Source organism: Petromyzon marinus, chromosome 51 (genome assembly GCF_048934315.1).
Source record: "Petromyzon marinus isolate PM22_M1 ecotype Great Lakes invasive population chromosome 51, UKy_Petmar_22M1.pri1.0, whole genome shotgun sequence".
Lineage (NCBI taxonomy): Eukaryota > Metazoa > Chordata > Hyperoartia > Petromyzontiformes > Petromyzontidae > Petromyzon > Petromyzon marinus.
Window position 1 is genome coordinate 9505272 of NC_133717.1, and position 16316 is coordinate 9521587.

The 16316-nt window shown below is 46.6% G+C and overlaps 1 protein-coding gene across 3 annotated transcripts in view; it reads left to right on the forward strand.

Annotated features, from left to right (window-relative positions):
- Positions 1–16316, forward strand: part of SHPRH (SNF2 histone linker PHD RING helicase) — a 94513-nt gene that overhangs the window by 56163 nt on the left and 22034 nt on the right. For all 3 annotated transcript variants that reach the window (XM_032973351.2, XM_032973352.2, XM_032973350.2), the window contains exons 27-30: positions 895–963; positions 4627–4815; positions 8474–8566; positions 10612–10698. In XM_032973351.2, coding sequence (XP_032829242.2) covers positions 895–963; positions 4627–4815; positions 8474–8566; positions 10612–10698 — 438 coding nt within the window. The remainder of the gene's footprint in view (positions 1–894; positions 964–4626; positions 4816–8473; positions 8567–10611; positions 10699–16316) is intronic.

The following is a 16316-nucleotide window of genomic DNA, read 5'->3' on the forward strand; positions in this document are numbered from 1 at the left end:
AACAGCGAGGGTCGATATTTTGTCCAGCGGGTCATCATCAGCACTCCTGATGAGTCCTAAACGAGGGCCTGTCGTTCAAAACATTGACCACTTTATTCCTCTTGTGTTGGTAAGTATTGATTCCTGATTTCCCCCGACCATGCATTGGTGTCATGTGAAAGTAAATCAATCATGTTTACCTTCGTTTGTGATGTGCGCCATCAAGGGACGATAAGTCCTCCTCTCTGCAGAAATGAGATCTCAAAGCAATTGGGGTAGGGTTGGATTGGGAGGATTACATCCGTGCTGATTTGTTTTTTTCTATGCGGCTGTATTTATGTGTTCATGCTTACATCATTTCTCTGTAATCAATAAGTGTATTAGTCTCGGGCAGGTAAAACAAGCAGAAGAAAATGTGCAGCACATGTGATGTCTTGATTTTCAGTGTTGTTATTTACTGCGCTGATATTTACTTAGCCTGGTAGCGTATCTGTAGAACCTGCTGCTTGCTGTTGAAAGATTTCGAGTTCAAATCTCGATTGGGGGTCGGCGCAACCCATCATATCTCCGTGGTAGATAAAATAAGTGCCGCTTTGTGCAGAAGTCTACATTGATGGTCAAATGGGAAAACTTGTCACCGCCATAGAAATGTCTAATTTCCACCAGTGATTCTGGGCTGTAGAGAAAGGGGGGGGGGGCGGGTGAGCACCATCCAACACTCTTTTTTTAATTAATATTCTATGTGTTTTTTTGTTTTTGCAAAACTATGCACATGGCACCCATGCATTCATCCATAACATTGTGCGATTTGTGGGGGTCTGTGCCCCCCCACCACCACCCATGCTCATTTCGTTGTTTCACAGTCCATATGGGAGTGCGTGGGTTCTAACCTGGAGCCTGTGTTTGTGTCCCCAGTCGCAGGACAAGTCTGGACAACTGAACCCGGATCCCTGCCCCATCTGTTCCCGGAATTTTGGAAAACAGGTGTGCAGATTGTGTTTCCTGTAGCGTCCTCGTAACGAACGGAGCCGTGTCGTCAAGTTGCATTAAGGAGAACTTGCTCTGGACACAGACATATGTTGGACACGTGTGCTTCGCCGGATTCTCTGCAGCTACGCACGCTCCAGTGACAACGTTTACGGAAAGTGGAACACATACCTTATTTTGTGCCGCTCGCTGCGTGAATCAAGTTCGTCTTTGTGCACGCGTCTTGTGTGTTTGCCGGTGGTGTAGCGGTTAAGTGCGCTGCACTACGCACCCGGTGGTGTCCCGGGTTTGATCCCTGTTCATGGCAAACACACGTGACGATTATCTGAAGCGGTCCTGAGTCTCCCCTAGGTTGACTCGGCCTCAAATGAGTACCTGGTGTGGTGTGTAAACATCGCCACTAGGGAGACAAATGCAGCCAGGCGTGGTGCTGGCCACCCACCCCAACGTGTGCTGTGCTGGCCTTCATAGGTGCTCGCTAACAGCACTTGCCCCAAAAGTATTTTCAGGCTATACGAGGGATCTTTGTGTTTGCTTGAACGCTCACTGTGATGTATTTCTGCATAACGTTGCAGAGGTGGAACAATTCATATCATTTGTTAAGATGCGTGATACATGCATCTCATCGAGTGTTAAATATATATGCTGTACGTAATAATAACAATTGTCAGTTTAACGCATAGGCTTTCTCAATCAAAATGATACATAATTGAGATTTTTGGGTTAGATCGCGTAAATAGGATTTTGTAATTACACCCACCACCATCCGACACAGACAATTAGTAAGGTTTGTCACGTAAATAAAACATGCGAATTCGTTACTAGTTGTAAATGTTGTGGGATTATTCTCCCAACACACCCGTGCGCTGATTTGTTCTGTGCAAGAGGTTCCTGTGGCCACTGGTGGCTGCTATCTTCTCGGCGGTGTAGAAAAAGAGGCCTTAAAATATATATATAATCGGTGACCTTTCAGGCATTAACCCTTTTTCATGTACTTTGACGAAGGGCCGTTGCCAAAAAATGTCACCGTATACTTTCGTTTGAGGACAGTGTTGTTGACGAATGTTCTTGAAATGAGTGGCAACCCTGAATCATCGTGGCGAATGATAGGGTCGCCATGGTAGGGCGAATCATCGCCTCTCGCGTTGAGCCTAATGTTCCAACAGGACACGGTGACGTCATGTGACTCCCCATATTTTTCCATTAATTCCATTCGATGCCTATGCCAATAATTACTTTACTTCATATCCTAAGTACCAGAGGGCATTTGCAGCGTTCGGTACGACGTTTCATCCAAATTATAGTTTGACCCCAGTATACCCATGTACAGAGCAAAACGTTCATCCAGTCCAGTCCCGAAGGAAGTTGTGGAAGTATTCTTGGGTGCCCTCACCTTTCCCACATTAACAATTGATTCCTGTTCATCGCACATTTGCCACTCTGCTCTTATCCAAATCAAAAATAAAGAAAATGGGGTGGGCGGTGGTGGGGGAAGCTTGCCATAATCCTTGATTGGGTCTCGGGGATAATTAATTTATCGTGGTTGTATGCTGCAGTAATGATTCCACGTCTCAAGGTTGCTTGAAAGAGAGAGAGATTTTTAAAAAAATGCCCCAGCAACCAAAATGTTGAGAAATGAGGCCACTCAGTCCTTGCATCTTTTCTATTCGCTGCGCGCTCGCTGATAGAGAGAGAACTCAAGACTAATCGTATGTAATGCACCAGGGGTAGCTGTGACGATAGGTTTGGGGTTTCATTCTGCCAGTAGAATGGCCTCCTTACCGCAGACGGAATAGGATTAATCGGCAATTCCTCCTCCAAAGACCTAAACTGTTCACTCTTTAGAGCCCACGCAATAGTGCGGCGATAGTTTTGCTTTACTGTGTCCGGTCAATGCACAGCACCTGCAGCTTTATTGCTTTTTTGATTCCACCTGTATGTTGATGGCTTTGCCTGGCTTTACCACGGTGACTTCGATGTTTTATTGTCTACTACAGCAACATTGTTAATGATGTGAAAGGACAAAGCATGAAGACAACCTTTGTTCTGTAATTTCGCAAGAGATGGAATGTGCATCACATGTGGTACCGCTTGAATTGCAGGGGCTAAGCCGCTGTTATTTTACTTATTTTCACTTTCTGTATCGCCCGGTCTGAGCACAGTGCTTGCCGTTTAGGCAAAGTAAGGATTTACAAGCTGGTTGTGCTTCATTTAAATTTGACAGTGGGCCAGTAATTCAGTGCAGTTTGTAGTGGAATCCGAACAAAAATCCCATTGGTTGTGTAGCTTATCTCGTGCATCCTTCAATCAACAATTCCTATGCAGCATCCCCTGAAAGAGAGAGACGCGTTATCTCAAAGGGCCTTCACCTGGTAATAATACACATTTATGTGCTGTCCGTGTGTACGTGCTCACGTGTCAGTAAAAGCCCTTTATGGGCAAGTGCAGTCTCAACCTAAATTGTATCGTTGGGTTTGTTTTGATAATTATGTTGTCTTTGGTTATTTATGGCCTGGACTACTTGAGCTCACCGCAGATTATATTCCTGCCGATCACGCATTTAATGCGTGGGACGCCGTGGTGGGGAGATGTTATCTATCTCACCTGGTATACAGGAGGTCGTGGGTTCGATCCCTACCATGACGCCGGTATATTTGGAGTTTGCATGTTCTTCCGGCGGTCGTGTCGATTTTTCTCCGGGACTTCTGTTTTTTCTCTCCACATTAGAATCATTGCGTTTAGAGTATTTGGATGCAATAAACGTCCACATGATAAGCCACTCTGTTGGCCAGGTCACTTCTGAAAAAGAGCTATACAGCTCACTGTGGCCCTTACCTGGTAAAATAAAAAAAAAATAGTTTAAATCGTTTAGTTTTAATGCCTTGCCATTGACTGGAAATAAACGGGAGAGGCTCGCAGCCACGAGGATCTCTCCCTGTAGGTTTAACACAGAGATGAGAATCACGCGCCCTGCGGGCTGAATCCAGCCCGACACTTTGTTTTGTACGACCTGTGGCCACATGAGGCCTACCACTTCGATACAAACCTCCGCAAACCATATATATCCACCACTTCGAGCATCTTAGCGGCACGAATCAAGTACTAGATAAAAAAAATTAAACCTGATCAGGTTGTGTTTTATTTTCTGTCGCTGCAAGGGCCTCTTACAGTGACGGGACGTATCCGAGGTTGTTTTTCCACTGCAAAGCCGAGCTGTGCTGCTGACGTTAAAGGCAATGAACGAGTCGAGACGCGTGTAGACGACGCGGTGATGCTTTGTTCGAGTGGTGTTCCGACTAGATGGCGTACACAATGAACAGATCGTTAACCCCGTGCCCGTGGCCTTGCTTGGCCCCAAGCCAGATTAAAATGTTTTATGAGGTCAGCGTTTTACAGTCTTATTCCGGCTCCGCAGAACAAATACGCGATGGAAAACCACCCGTAACATGCGGGCCGTGTGCTGACTCGACTCAGATGTGCCAGTTTTATATATGTATAAAACGAGTATTTGTTGTGTTAATGTATGGCCTGCTAAACGTATTTGAAAGTCCTATTATTAGGCACCCGGAAATGAAACGGTTTCCCACCTCTGATTATAATGTGGGCCCCCACACCCGCGTCAAGCTCCATCTCCCCCTGCCCCCCTCCCCGCGATTGCAGTGGGTGGTGCTGCAGTGCGGACACTGCTTCTGCAACGAATGCACGGCCATCCAGATGGCGCAGTACAGCGTGGGGTCGCAGCGCTCGGCCATCCGCTGCGCCGTGTGCCGGCACACCACGCTCCACCACGAGGTGTCCTACGTGTCCACGGTGGGGGACGGGGACCAGGCGGACGACGTCACCGTCAAGGCAAGAGGCGCTTCCACTGCCGGCCAAACCAACTCCCAATCACAGTAGAGCCACAAGACGAAGGGCAGCGAAGCGTTCACTTCCGAATCCGAATCCGAAAGGGTTTTATTCGCCATGAAAGTTCACACCGACACGGAATTTACTTTGGCAGGATGGTGCATACATTCAACATATAGGAATCTAAAATCTTAAATAAGTTTTAAACGAGTCTTACTGTAATAATAAGGGTTAAAAGTCTAACTAACACCAAGGGGCTGAAGTATATTTACTTTGGCAGGATGGTGCATACATTCAACATATAGGAATCTAAAATCTTAAATAAGTTTTAAACGAGTCTTACTGTAATAATAAGGGTTAAAAGTCTAACTAACACCAAGGGGCTGAAGTATATAAAATTGAATAAATATCGAATATAAAATAGCTTTAAGATATAATTTAAAAATAAAAAATACAAATAGGTTAACATAGTTAATATCGGCAAGGTGTCATTATGTAGTGTTCTCGTCGTCGGGGTCATTAAGAATACAATTCTGTCACGGAGGTCGCGGCCATCGTGGAAATTGTGAATTTCAATCATTTCTGAAGTGAATTCTTTCGTATTGCCTGTGGAAACACATTAGATTATGCCCTTCCTTCAGTTCCATTTATCATTACGCTTGTTTGGGCCATTCCCCCAAATGTCACCTATTATATATTTTTTCTTAATAAGGTCACGGTGTTATTGACGAACATGTTGGGTTTTTTACGTAAGCCGGGGCAGGGATTCGAACCCACATCGTCATGAAGGCTTTAACTAAGTATCCTCGTGCCTGATCCACTTAGCTACAGCACCTCGATCCAGCCAGTGCTGCTTTTCCTTATGCAACACCGGTGGCATTACCTCACTCGTCCCTACCACCTGGTCTCACTGCCCCGATCCCCTCCTTCCCTTACCGTCCTGTCCCGTCATCACAACATAATTTAACATGGGGTAGCGCCACTTGTAAAATGGTACCACCATCCTAATCCTGACACTTCCACCACTGACTCTGTGCCACACTCCCACCCGCCCCCCCCCCATCTGTCCTACTAGATGCTAGAAGTGCTGTGGTGTGTATGGGTGGCGGTGCTCCCTGATGCGGTCTATTTGAGCCACTGGGCGGGTGCAGGAGTATGCCCTGACTGCAGTTGTCTCTGCTGCTCATGGCCCCCAGTGGTAGCACGTTTTCAACTCGTTGCAGAGGTTGATGGGTCAAGCCCCACGGCCACCCTGATTAATTCTGCGGGTGTATTAGCCATGCAGTATGCGCCGTCTGCTTGACGGTTGAGGAAAATATCTCGTGAAGTTTTATATATAAAAGAATGGTAGTTTATGTGTGCTGCTGTTATGCTTAAGATTTGGCACATTTTATGCATTATTCGCAAATGGTGTTGAATTTTCACCACTGGCTCAGGGCTGTAAACAGTAATTTAGCACCGGCTCAGTGCTCGTTTGACTCTTCACTTAATTGAAAAAAAACAATGAGTAACATCATCCCCCTTACTGGAAAACTAATGCCCACTCTCAGGCTGGTGCTGCATTCGCCTTGTGCCGCACAGGGACAGCTGCCAAAGGGGTTGGGGTCCCCTACCGCAGGGCACCTCGAGATGTACCGGTGACGCATGGGAGGTGCGTTGTTGATATTAAGCGATGATATGGGGTGCCATGGTGGCGAGATGTTCACTACTTTGCCTGGTATAGAGGAGGTCGCGGGTTCGTTCTAGACCCTGACACGTGTATATTTGGAATTTGCGTGTCTCTCTCCTCATGGTCACGGGGATTTTTCTCCGAGTTCTCCGATTTTCCCATCCACATTTAGAAAGAACGTGCGTTTAGAATATTTGGCTGCTATACATTTCCACGTGATAAGCCACTTCGTTGAGATATAATTTGTGATGGCCAGGTCACTTCTGAAAAATAGCTGCATATTTCAGTGGGCCTTACCTGGTAAAAAATATAAATTGTAATTGTTTTTTTATAGTTTTAGTTTATAATAACGGCAATTGAAGATTATTTAAGTATAGGTCCTATTTCAACCTGACACGGCTCAATTCCGTCTCTTGGACTCGTTCATATAAGTACACATGTTGCACCCACATGGGAAAGCCTCGCCAATGTGGATTCTGTCTTAGGGACGGCTTCAGAGAAAAATCATGAATTTGAATGTAACAAAAAAAATGATGGAGGCAGGCTGTCATTTGTAAGAGGTTGGCTGCAATGTCCTGAATGCAGAAATAAGGGTTGCGGAAAAAAATATATATTTGCATGCAGCCCGACAATATTTTCCACCGTTGAGCTATTTTTGTGCGTGAGCGTGCGTGCCCTTGTGAATTACAAACGGAGCCGACAAACAGCGCGGCGTTTGGGGTGGGATCAATAACACCTGCTTCTAGCCGTTGCCTTGGCTCATTAAGAGGAGGACCCTGATGTTCCGTCTCAGCACGGTCATTTTTGCCGCCGTAATTGAGGAGAATCGTTTGGCGGACAGCAGTCGTGAGGATGTCTTGTCGGGGGGCGGGGGGGGGGGCACGTACACCTACGACAGTGACTACCGGCTGGACCGGAGTCTTCCAAATGATATCAAGAAGTGGACGAAAGCGGGTTGGAGGTGCTTTTGCAAAACCGAACCTTGATAATGGTGCGCAATAAAGCAATGTCACAAAATTTTGCACCTCCGATGAGCACGGTTGTTCACGTTAAATTCAACATGCATGCATACAAAATACGAATATTACTAGCTATGATGTATGGTTCATGAACAAGGGCATTGCTCCGGAAAATTAAGCAAAAAGCTGGAATCAGTGTGAAAAAAATATGGAGAGTGGGTCACGCTTGGAATTATACTGAGAGACGGGAAGAGGAAAACATGGATTATAGAACACAAACAAGACGAAATTAACTGATTTTGAAAATTTGGCGTGTGTAAGAAACATAATTCAAGATAATAATAGGAATAATATACACATGTAAAATATATTTATTCCAGAGATCATAAGGCGCTCCTCTGCAACACACACGCACACATGCAGGCTCACACGTGGTTGAGATTAAGGGGGTAGCGGCAGCCAAAGGAGGGGTCACACCCAAGAGGGCATCCAATTTGGAGATACTATTTAACTACCGCTTTTCTATTTAACCAGGTAAGGCCCACTGAGCTATGTATCTCTTTTTCAGAAGCAACCTGGCCACAAATGATAGCCCAACGAGGTGGCTTATCACGTGGGAATTTATAGCAGCGAAATACTCTAAACGCATGTTTCCAAATGTGGAGGGAAAAACCGGGGGACCCGGAGAGAAATCCACGCGACCACGGGGAGAGAGAGATACAAACTCCAAATATACAAGCGTCAGGGTCAGGATGGAACCCACAACCTCTTGTATACCAGGCAAGCTAGTTAACATCTCACCACCGTGGAGTGACAAAGCCAGCCTGTGGGCAAGGTGTTAGATGGATTTTTACGTCACAGAACAAGGCTGGAGGGCTACACAATGGGGGGGGGTCATTGGTCGTAACTTACGATGAATCAGGTGACCAAGTTAGAGTTGGGTGCAGCATAGGATGCCACACGGCCTTATGCTGTGAACCCATGTGGCTGTATCACAGTGCACTTACAGCTGTGTTCTCGGACTTCCCAACAGGGCAGCCACTCCACGAAGGTTGAGGCGGTCATACGGGAGCTAATGAAGATTCACATGTCGGATCCCGAAGCCAAGTCTCTGGTCTTCTCCACGGTAGGCAAATGCTGGGCGGGTTGTTCTCATCGCGCTGTGTTGCTGCTGCATTGCATTGCTTTGCTCAAGGTTTCAAAGAACAAGTGTGTGGCTGAAAACGCAAGTGTAACTTGGGGTCACTGGCATGCAAGTGTCACCTGCACGCTGTGTGGAATCTCTCACAAGCCCCGGTCAGAATAATATCTTGGGGCCTCGCAGAAGCCGTCCTGCTTAATTCTGCATCTCCAGTGTTAGTTTCTAGGCATCGCGAGTTTCGACTGTATCCAAGTCGTTGTAATTCTGCCGCTGTGTAAGGTTCAGCGCGTTGGACTTGCAATCCAGAGGTTGTCAGTTCGATTAGATCTTCCGGCGTGGCTGTTGAAATCAACCAGCAAGTCACTTAATGTCTACCTTGTGGCTGTCGTCAGTAGTGATACCATTGTTGGATTTACTGTGTTTCTATTCGATTTTAGCCGTACTTGTGTAGTTTTAAAAATATATATTTTTTATGAAATTCGCTTTTTTCTGTTCAGAAATGTTGAAATATAAGGCATTTTATAAAATGAAGATTATTATTACTATTACATCTGACACCACCGTCTACCCAGCAAAGGCTAAACCCAAATTCAATTGACAAGTTGCGTGTGGCGGGGTAAAATGTGAGTACTGCCACCTCTTCCAAGTTGTCTGCCGAGCGCACGGAAGAGTACACCAGCGTACTCTCTGGAGGAGATCTAGGCAGCTTTCTCGAGTGGCAGAAAGCTCAATTTTCACCAGCAGTGGCACGAGTGAGGAAGGCAGCGCTGTACCTTTGCCATCACCTTCTAGCCATTGTTCCGAGAGAAAAAAAACCCCCGACTTCATCGAAACGACCGCCCGTCGCTAAACTACCGCACGTCGGCTTCTTCTTAGGCACAGCGTGTGAATGCAGCACAAGTCCCGTACCCCCCCCCCCCCCCCCTCAATGCTGAGCTGCTGGATTAATTAGGCAGATAGCAATGTTGCTGCGTTTGTTATTGTTTGTTCACGCAACCCTGAAAGCCGTCGTGCGCAGATTAATCTGCCGGTAGAGGGGCCTTGGGTGAATCTCCGGCAGCCTCTGGGCGAATTACGTGGAGCGGTAGTTGTACACGGGGTGTTTGCCATTAATGGCATCTCTCAATTATGGCAGGGCATAAAGCAGTTAAGCGCTTAAGGTACTTTCCGATGGTTGCCCGTGCAGCGTTGGTGCCTGCCAGAGCCCCTGACTGCTGGAAGGGCGGTTAATTGTGTGAGCAGAGCTTAACGCCTCCACGGGAGGCTCCGTTAATTGACTTGATCATCGCTTTTTATATCTTTCCCCAATGAAAAACCTGCGTTTTCATTACGGAGTTTACCATATGCTGCGAATATGCGTTTATTTCTTTAATTTAGCCCACCTCTTGTTTTCGACAAAGGCGCAGCAGTCGAACATCGGTCGTTTGTTTTTTTGCGGCATAAAAGCAGCGGGCTCCTCAAGGATGTTTGTTTATTTGCGAGTTTTGTTTTGTTATTTGCTCAAAAGTTAATTTTCTGCGCCAATTTTACTGGTGAACAGAAATTCCGCTCTCATAAATGCAACAGCAGCGACTCGTCGAGAACACGTTATCTGTGCTTTGGCAATGGCGAAACGGCTCGGCAAAGCACGCACCTTCCATGCTTTGTAATTAGGACAGAAGACAGCGATCTATTGAGGTGAATATTAATCAAACGTGCATTTGCTCATTCCCTGGCACACGCGCCCGGGCGCCATTCTGGCGCATCCGTGCAAGTTGCAGTGCGCTACCCGCTTCGGCACTGCTCCAACACATTGTGTGCGGCAGCACTTCTGGGTTCGCGATAACCAATGCGCCAATGCTCCCTATCAACTGACGCTACACTGGCAGTTGCGTTCGCGTGATTATATTTCCTTCGCAATTGACGGCACGAAACGTTCAACTTGTTTTTGGATATTATTTTTTTTGCCCACGCAACTGCTTGGAAATTGCCTGCCGCGCTCTTTCTTCTCCGCCTTCCCCCCCCCCCCCCTCCCCCCACTGTTTATTTAGTGGCAGGACGTGCTGGACATTATCGGCAAGGCCCTCAAAAAGAACGGCATCTACTTTGCACAGATCAATGGTATCCACCGCTTCCAGGTGAGAGACGCGGTTCGCCACTTGGGGGGGTCACAGCAGTGGAGAGCCGCTGCTTGACCCCCGGCCTCGAGCCAGATCCCATCTGCTGGGACAATTCACGGGCAGCGCCAGAGGATAGCAAAGACCCTTAATTGAAAACAAGCGGAGGTTGAACGTTTAGTGCAGTGCGGCAGCAGCAGCAGCAGCAGCGCTGCAGTGTTTGGCTGACGAGTGTTTTAGCTTTCACCGAATATTTTGGCGCCGACGCAGTACGGCAACGATGTGGATTTATACATGTTGTCCGCACTTACGATTTGCATGGTTGGCTACGTATGGTGCGAAAGAAGTTCGACATACATGCATATACACATATTCTACGACGATAATATCCACGGTAATTGCGTTATGCAACCGTGATTGTCGTTGCACTTTTTATTTTTGTTAAATGTCTTTTTAGTCTGACAATATTTACGGAATAATGAACTCAATGACAACCTTGATTTAAAGCTTTCGTGACTGCAATGATTCATCTTCTTTGGTTCTTTCGGTAAAGTCACGTAGAATGAGAATAAAATAATAAATGTTATTCTCATTCTACGTGACTTTACCGAAAGAACCAAAGAAGATGAATCAATGACAACCGTTTGCATATAGCTGTTATCCATTATATTCGTCATTTTCAAAACATTTTACTGAATAATTGACGGAGTGCCGCTTGCGTGACGTAATTTTCGTAATTTATTGGATTATTTAATTGGTTTTAGTATAACTGACAGCACATGCCATTATAAGCCTCTCATGGGCTGTAATGATTAGAAATGCCTGTGGCAGGCTTGCGTTGGTTGATCTTCAGTTGAAGAACTATCAATAAAAGGAAGACAGCTTGTAATGCGAGCAATTTTACAATACGGACTAAACTTGAAGCGCGAGTCGTTAAGCTCTTATCGATACCGCAAGTCAGCGAAAGCAGGCAAACGTCGCATTAACACGCGCGAAGTACAATCCCAAAAAAAGGCAAGTTATGGAAAACTGACTCCGCGACATTCATCGTTGTGAATTGTAATGTGTCGTGTCGCGAAAAATAATGGAATCGCTGCAATCTTCATAAACATGCGTCCACAGAAGCAGCTGCTGCACCTTGGGGGGTAGCGGCGGTGGGGGGGAGGGGGGGTGGTAAGTTTTTTAAGGAAAAGTAAACTTTTGTGGAAACGTTTGCAACGTGATTTGAGCAACAAGGGGGGGAAGGCAAAAGAGGCTTGGCGTGGACTCGGCTTAGGATGCAAAGATCTTTCAAGGAATGATTTTCCGCCATAAATTGCTCCGAGTGAAATCGCACGCAAGCACCGGAGTGCACTGTGGTGAACGTAGCAGCCACAGGAACCTCTTGCACAGAACAAATCCAAATATTATCCAGGATAGAGGTTTTTGGATGAGATTGCGTAAATATAATTGTGTCGTTAAACCCGCCACCACCCGACACAGCCAATTAGTAAGGTTTGTCACGTAAACAGAACGTGGCCAATTCGTTACTAGTTCAGCACACCGGTATGTTGGAGAATAATCCCACTACATTTACAACTAGTAACGAATTGGCATGTTCTGTTTACGTGGAAAACTTTACTAAATGGCTGTGTTGGGTGGTGGTGGGTTTAACGACACACGTATATTTACGCCATCTACCCCCAAAAAACTTCTATTATGTAAGCGCTGTAATGATGAAGCCCAATCTGTATTTCAATAGCGTGGGTCCTCAAACTGTCCCAGTTGCGACATAAAATGTGTCGCTGTAATGTGAATTAAATTCCACTGAGGAGCTATTTCTTGCCGTAATTAATTTTGCAATATTTTGATTCGATGTTGAATGAGGTGAATATTTGTTTCTTTTTTCTTTGCATTCCAATCTTTCTTCCCTGGAAAGGTTTAAGTCGCACGGTCAGACAAGATAAGGCGCAGCTCTGCATTTTTTTTTTTTACCGTGCCACCGCTGGCACAGAGAGGCCCTCGAGAGGATATTTTGGTCCGTGTCCCAGGCTGGCGAGACATTTTGGCAGGGGTGGGAGTACCCACACTTTACGCCGCCGAACGCCGCCTGCCGATCGACTAACAGCGGCGAACATATTTACGCTGCTAGGTGGACAGCGGCAGAATTGATTTAAGGAACTTGCACCGTTGTGTCATCTGCCGTGCTGGGAAATTAAATCAAACTGGCGACCACTGGATTGCAAGTCCATTGTGCTCACCGATCATGCTACTGTGCATCAAATTACACAGACTAAATAAACACAAATCGGGAGTGCAAAAAAAAAACACACAGGCTGTGCCTCCGAGGCAGCTTCTGTGTGCGTGCCGATGTAATGCAGTCATAAAGAACCTTTGCATTTGTCACTCATCGCTGGGACAGCGCCTGTGCACCAAAGTGTGATGTTATTGTGCCGGAGGGCTCACAGCGAAACTCTCTTACTTGCACGCTCAGAAGGCATCGTGTGGGTCGTACCAGCGTGTGGGTCATACCAGCGTGTGGGTCGTTCCAGCGTGTGGGTCGTACCACTGTGTGGATCGTTCCAGCGTGTGGGTCGTACCAGCGTGTGGATTGTTCCAGCGTGTGGGTCGTACCAGCGTGTGGATCGTTCCAGCGTGTGGGTCGTACCAACGTGTGGGTCGTACCAGCGTGTGGGTCGTACCAGCGTGTGGGTCGTACCAGCGTGTGGGTCGTTCCAGCGTGTGGGTCGTACCACTGTGTGGATCGTTCCAGCGTGTGGGTCGTACCAGCGTGTGGATTGTTCCAGCGTGTGGGTCGTACCAGCGTGTGGATCGTTCCAGCGTGTGGGTCGTACCAACGTGTGGGTCGTACCAGCGTGTGGGTCGTACCAGCGTGTGGGTCGTACCAGCGTGTGGGTCGTTCCAGCGTGTGGGTCGTACCAGCGTGTGGGTCGTACCAGCGTGTGGGTCGTTCCAGCATGTGGGTCGTACCAGCGTGTGGGTCGTACCACTGTGTGGGTCGTACCAGCGTGTGGGTCGTTCCAGCGTGTGGGTCGTACCAGCGTGTGGGTCGTACCAGCGTGTGGGTCGTACCACTGTGTGGGTCGTACCAGCGTGTGGGTCGTACCAGCGTGTGGGTCGTTCCAGCGTGTGGGTCGTTCCTGCGTGTGGGTCGTACCAGCGTGTGGGTCGTACCAGCGTGTGGGTCGTACCAGCGTGTGGGTCGTTCCAGCGTGTGGGTCGTACCAGCGTGTGGGTCGTTCCAGCGTGTGGGTCGTACCAGCGTGTGGGTCGTACCAGCGTGTGGGTCGTACCAGCGTGTGGGTCGTACCAGCGTGTGGATCATTCGACCGGATAGTTGAAGCCTGCTATAAATAAATCACCTGGAACATTGCCCGATGTTGTCAAATCTCAGAAGCTAAGGCAGGGTTGAGCCTGGACAATTCTTGGATGTGTGACCACCACGCATAATAAAATAGGTTGTCATAGGGCTGTGGGGCCTAAATGATGGGCCGTGTCTGTCCTTCTTACTTTTACCAACCTGCACATACCTTTGCTTTGAACTCGGTTGAAGCAAGACAAATGTTTGTAAATTAATGATACAATTTGTGTTTAATGACATTTCAAGTTTTCACGTGTAAAATTGGTTTTTAAATGCATGTGTCTAACCCTACGTTATATAGACGTAGACATTTGATTTAAACTGGAAGAACCTGATGAGCTATGAAGCTCTTGTTTCACAGGTGTTCAGCCCATGCTGGTGGAAGGGCAGCGGAACAAGATCTATTTTACTGTTCCTCTTGGCTGCCATGTCAGTACCCTCCCCAGATTCAACCCACACTGACCAGCGTGGTGAAGCAAAGTCTTAACAAACCGCATGGTCCGCAGTGTGAGGAGGCACTCATTCAGCAGTGGATAGGCAAAGAGCTCTACATTTACACATGGACCCACTGGGAGATGATATAATAACAAGCGAAGGAAGTTGATACTGAATGTAATCAATGAGAAGGCACTTGCGCATTAGAGATCCCCTTTGCATGATGTTGCATTTCCTCAATGACTTTAAATTACATGGAGTTGCGGTGGCAGCAATGCATGGTGACTCAGTTATAAGAAAACTCATTTCTTTAGAACTGCTCTTTGTGTTTAGTTTGGAGTCCTTCCCCCCCCCCTCCGTACCTCTTGATGAGCACTGTTGGTTACGTACGGTGCGATAGAAGTTTAATATACATCCAACAATACATATACATGAACAATAAGGCACGCAATGTATCACCACCGTAAAAATAGAGCTGTGATTGTGTTCTCTGCTGCGAGGCGATGTCATAGTGGACCTGCTTGATCAGGCAATGGCTTGCCTTCGTCGGTCGGTTTCAGCTGGATCTCTGCCCAAAGCAACGGGAGCTACCGTGTTGGTGAGTAGTGAGTAATGAGGCTTGAGGGTGGGTATGGGATGTCTCAGTCCATTAGGTAGACACAACCTCTGCTTCTTAACAATGCATAATGGACTCTTATTCCCAGGCTGCAGGCCTCTTGGCGCCCGGCACAGCGGTCTTGTCATTTCATTTGTGGCATCATCATTTTTTGCTGCCTCTTGCAGAAAGTGGCCTGCAAACATCTGTTAGAGAGTAATATGAGAGCAAGGGTCGGTTTTTTTGCTTTCACACGATTGCATACTTTTCTAAAAGACACGTTTGTCCAACAAATTTGTTGTGAAAAGTTTGAATTAAAACTTTTTTACCTTACAAAAAATATACAAGGTGCTTTAGGGAAACTGAATTTCACACAATTGCTTTTCTTTATGTCCAATGAGGCAATATTTCAACGTTGTTCGTGAAAACACCTGCACCGAGAACTTAATTGCTCCCGTAAAGTCCTGCTGCTCATTCACAGTTATCACGGCTGACTACGTATGGCGCGAAAGAAGTTCAACATACACATATGCGGTTATTGCATCCCAGGCTGCGGTGACTTAGCCCTGTTATCGCTCGTCCCCACTGACGTCTTGGAAGACGTGGGAGTAACCGGGGCCTTACCCCACCGTAGACTCCGACATTTGTCAAGAAATGTAAATGTAGGAGGCGTTTTTTGAGCACAAGTTGTCGACCCACTTTTTTCCCAAGGATGTGAATTTATCCTGAAACCAAGTAATTTGTTTGCCACGCTTGATTTAGATGTTTCAAGACTGAAAAAGCCAAAACACACAAAATGGCCACCCTGAAAAACTTCAAAGGCCCATAACTTATGAACGGTGGGAGATAGAGCTATGATATTTTTTGTTTAAAATATGTCCATTTTGCTTGTTCATATTGGCATGTAAAGATAAATGCCATTTCTTAGCTGTAGCTTTTATTATGGACATGGGGTAATCCTTGGGTATCTCAAACTATCTCAACATTCTTCAGTGGATCATCAGGCACCTGGTTCTCTCTGCCAAGCTGGAATTTGTGTGTCATGGAAAGTGTTTTTTCCATCTAGATTTAAATCATTGATGTCTATTTTGTGTCTGCTGAGAAGTGAACAATTCATCGCATCAAGGTAGGTGAGATTACAGTTCCATTTTCACAGTCCATGTTTAACCAATGGGGACTCAGCTAATATGGTGTCAATCTGGAGGATGTATTTGTAGCTAACAATATGACCAGCACAATGGAATAACT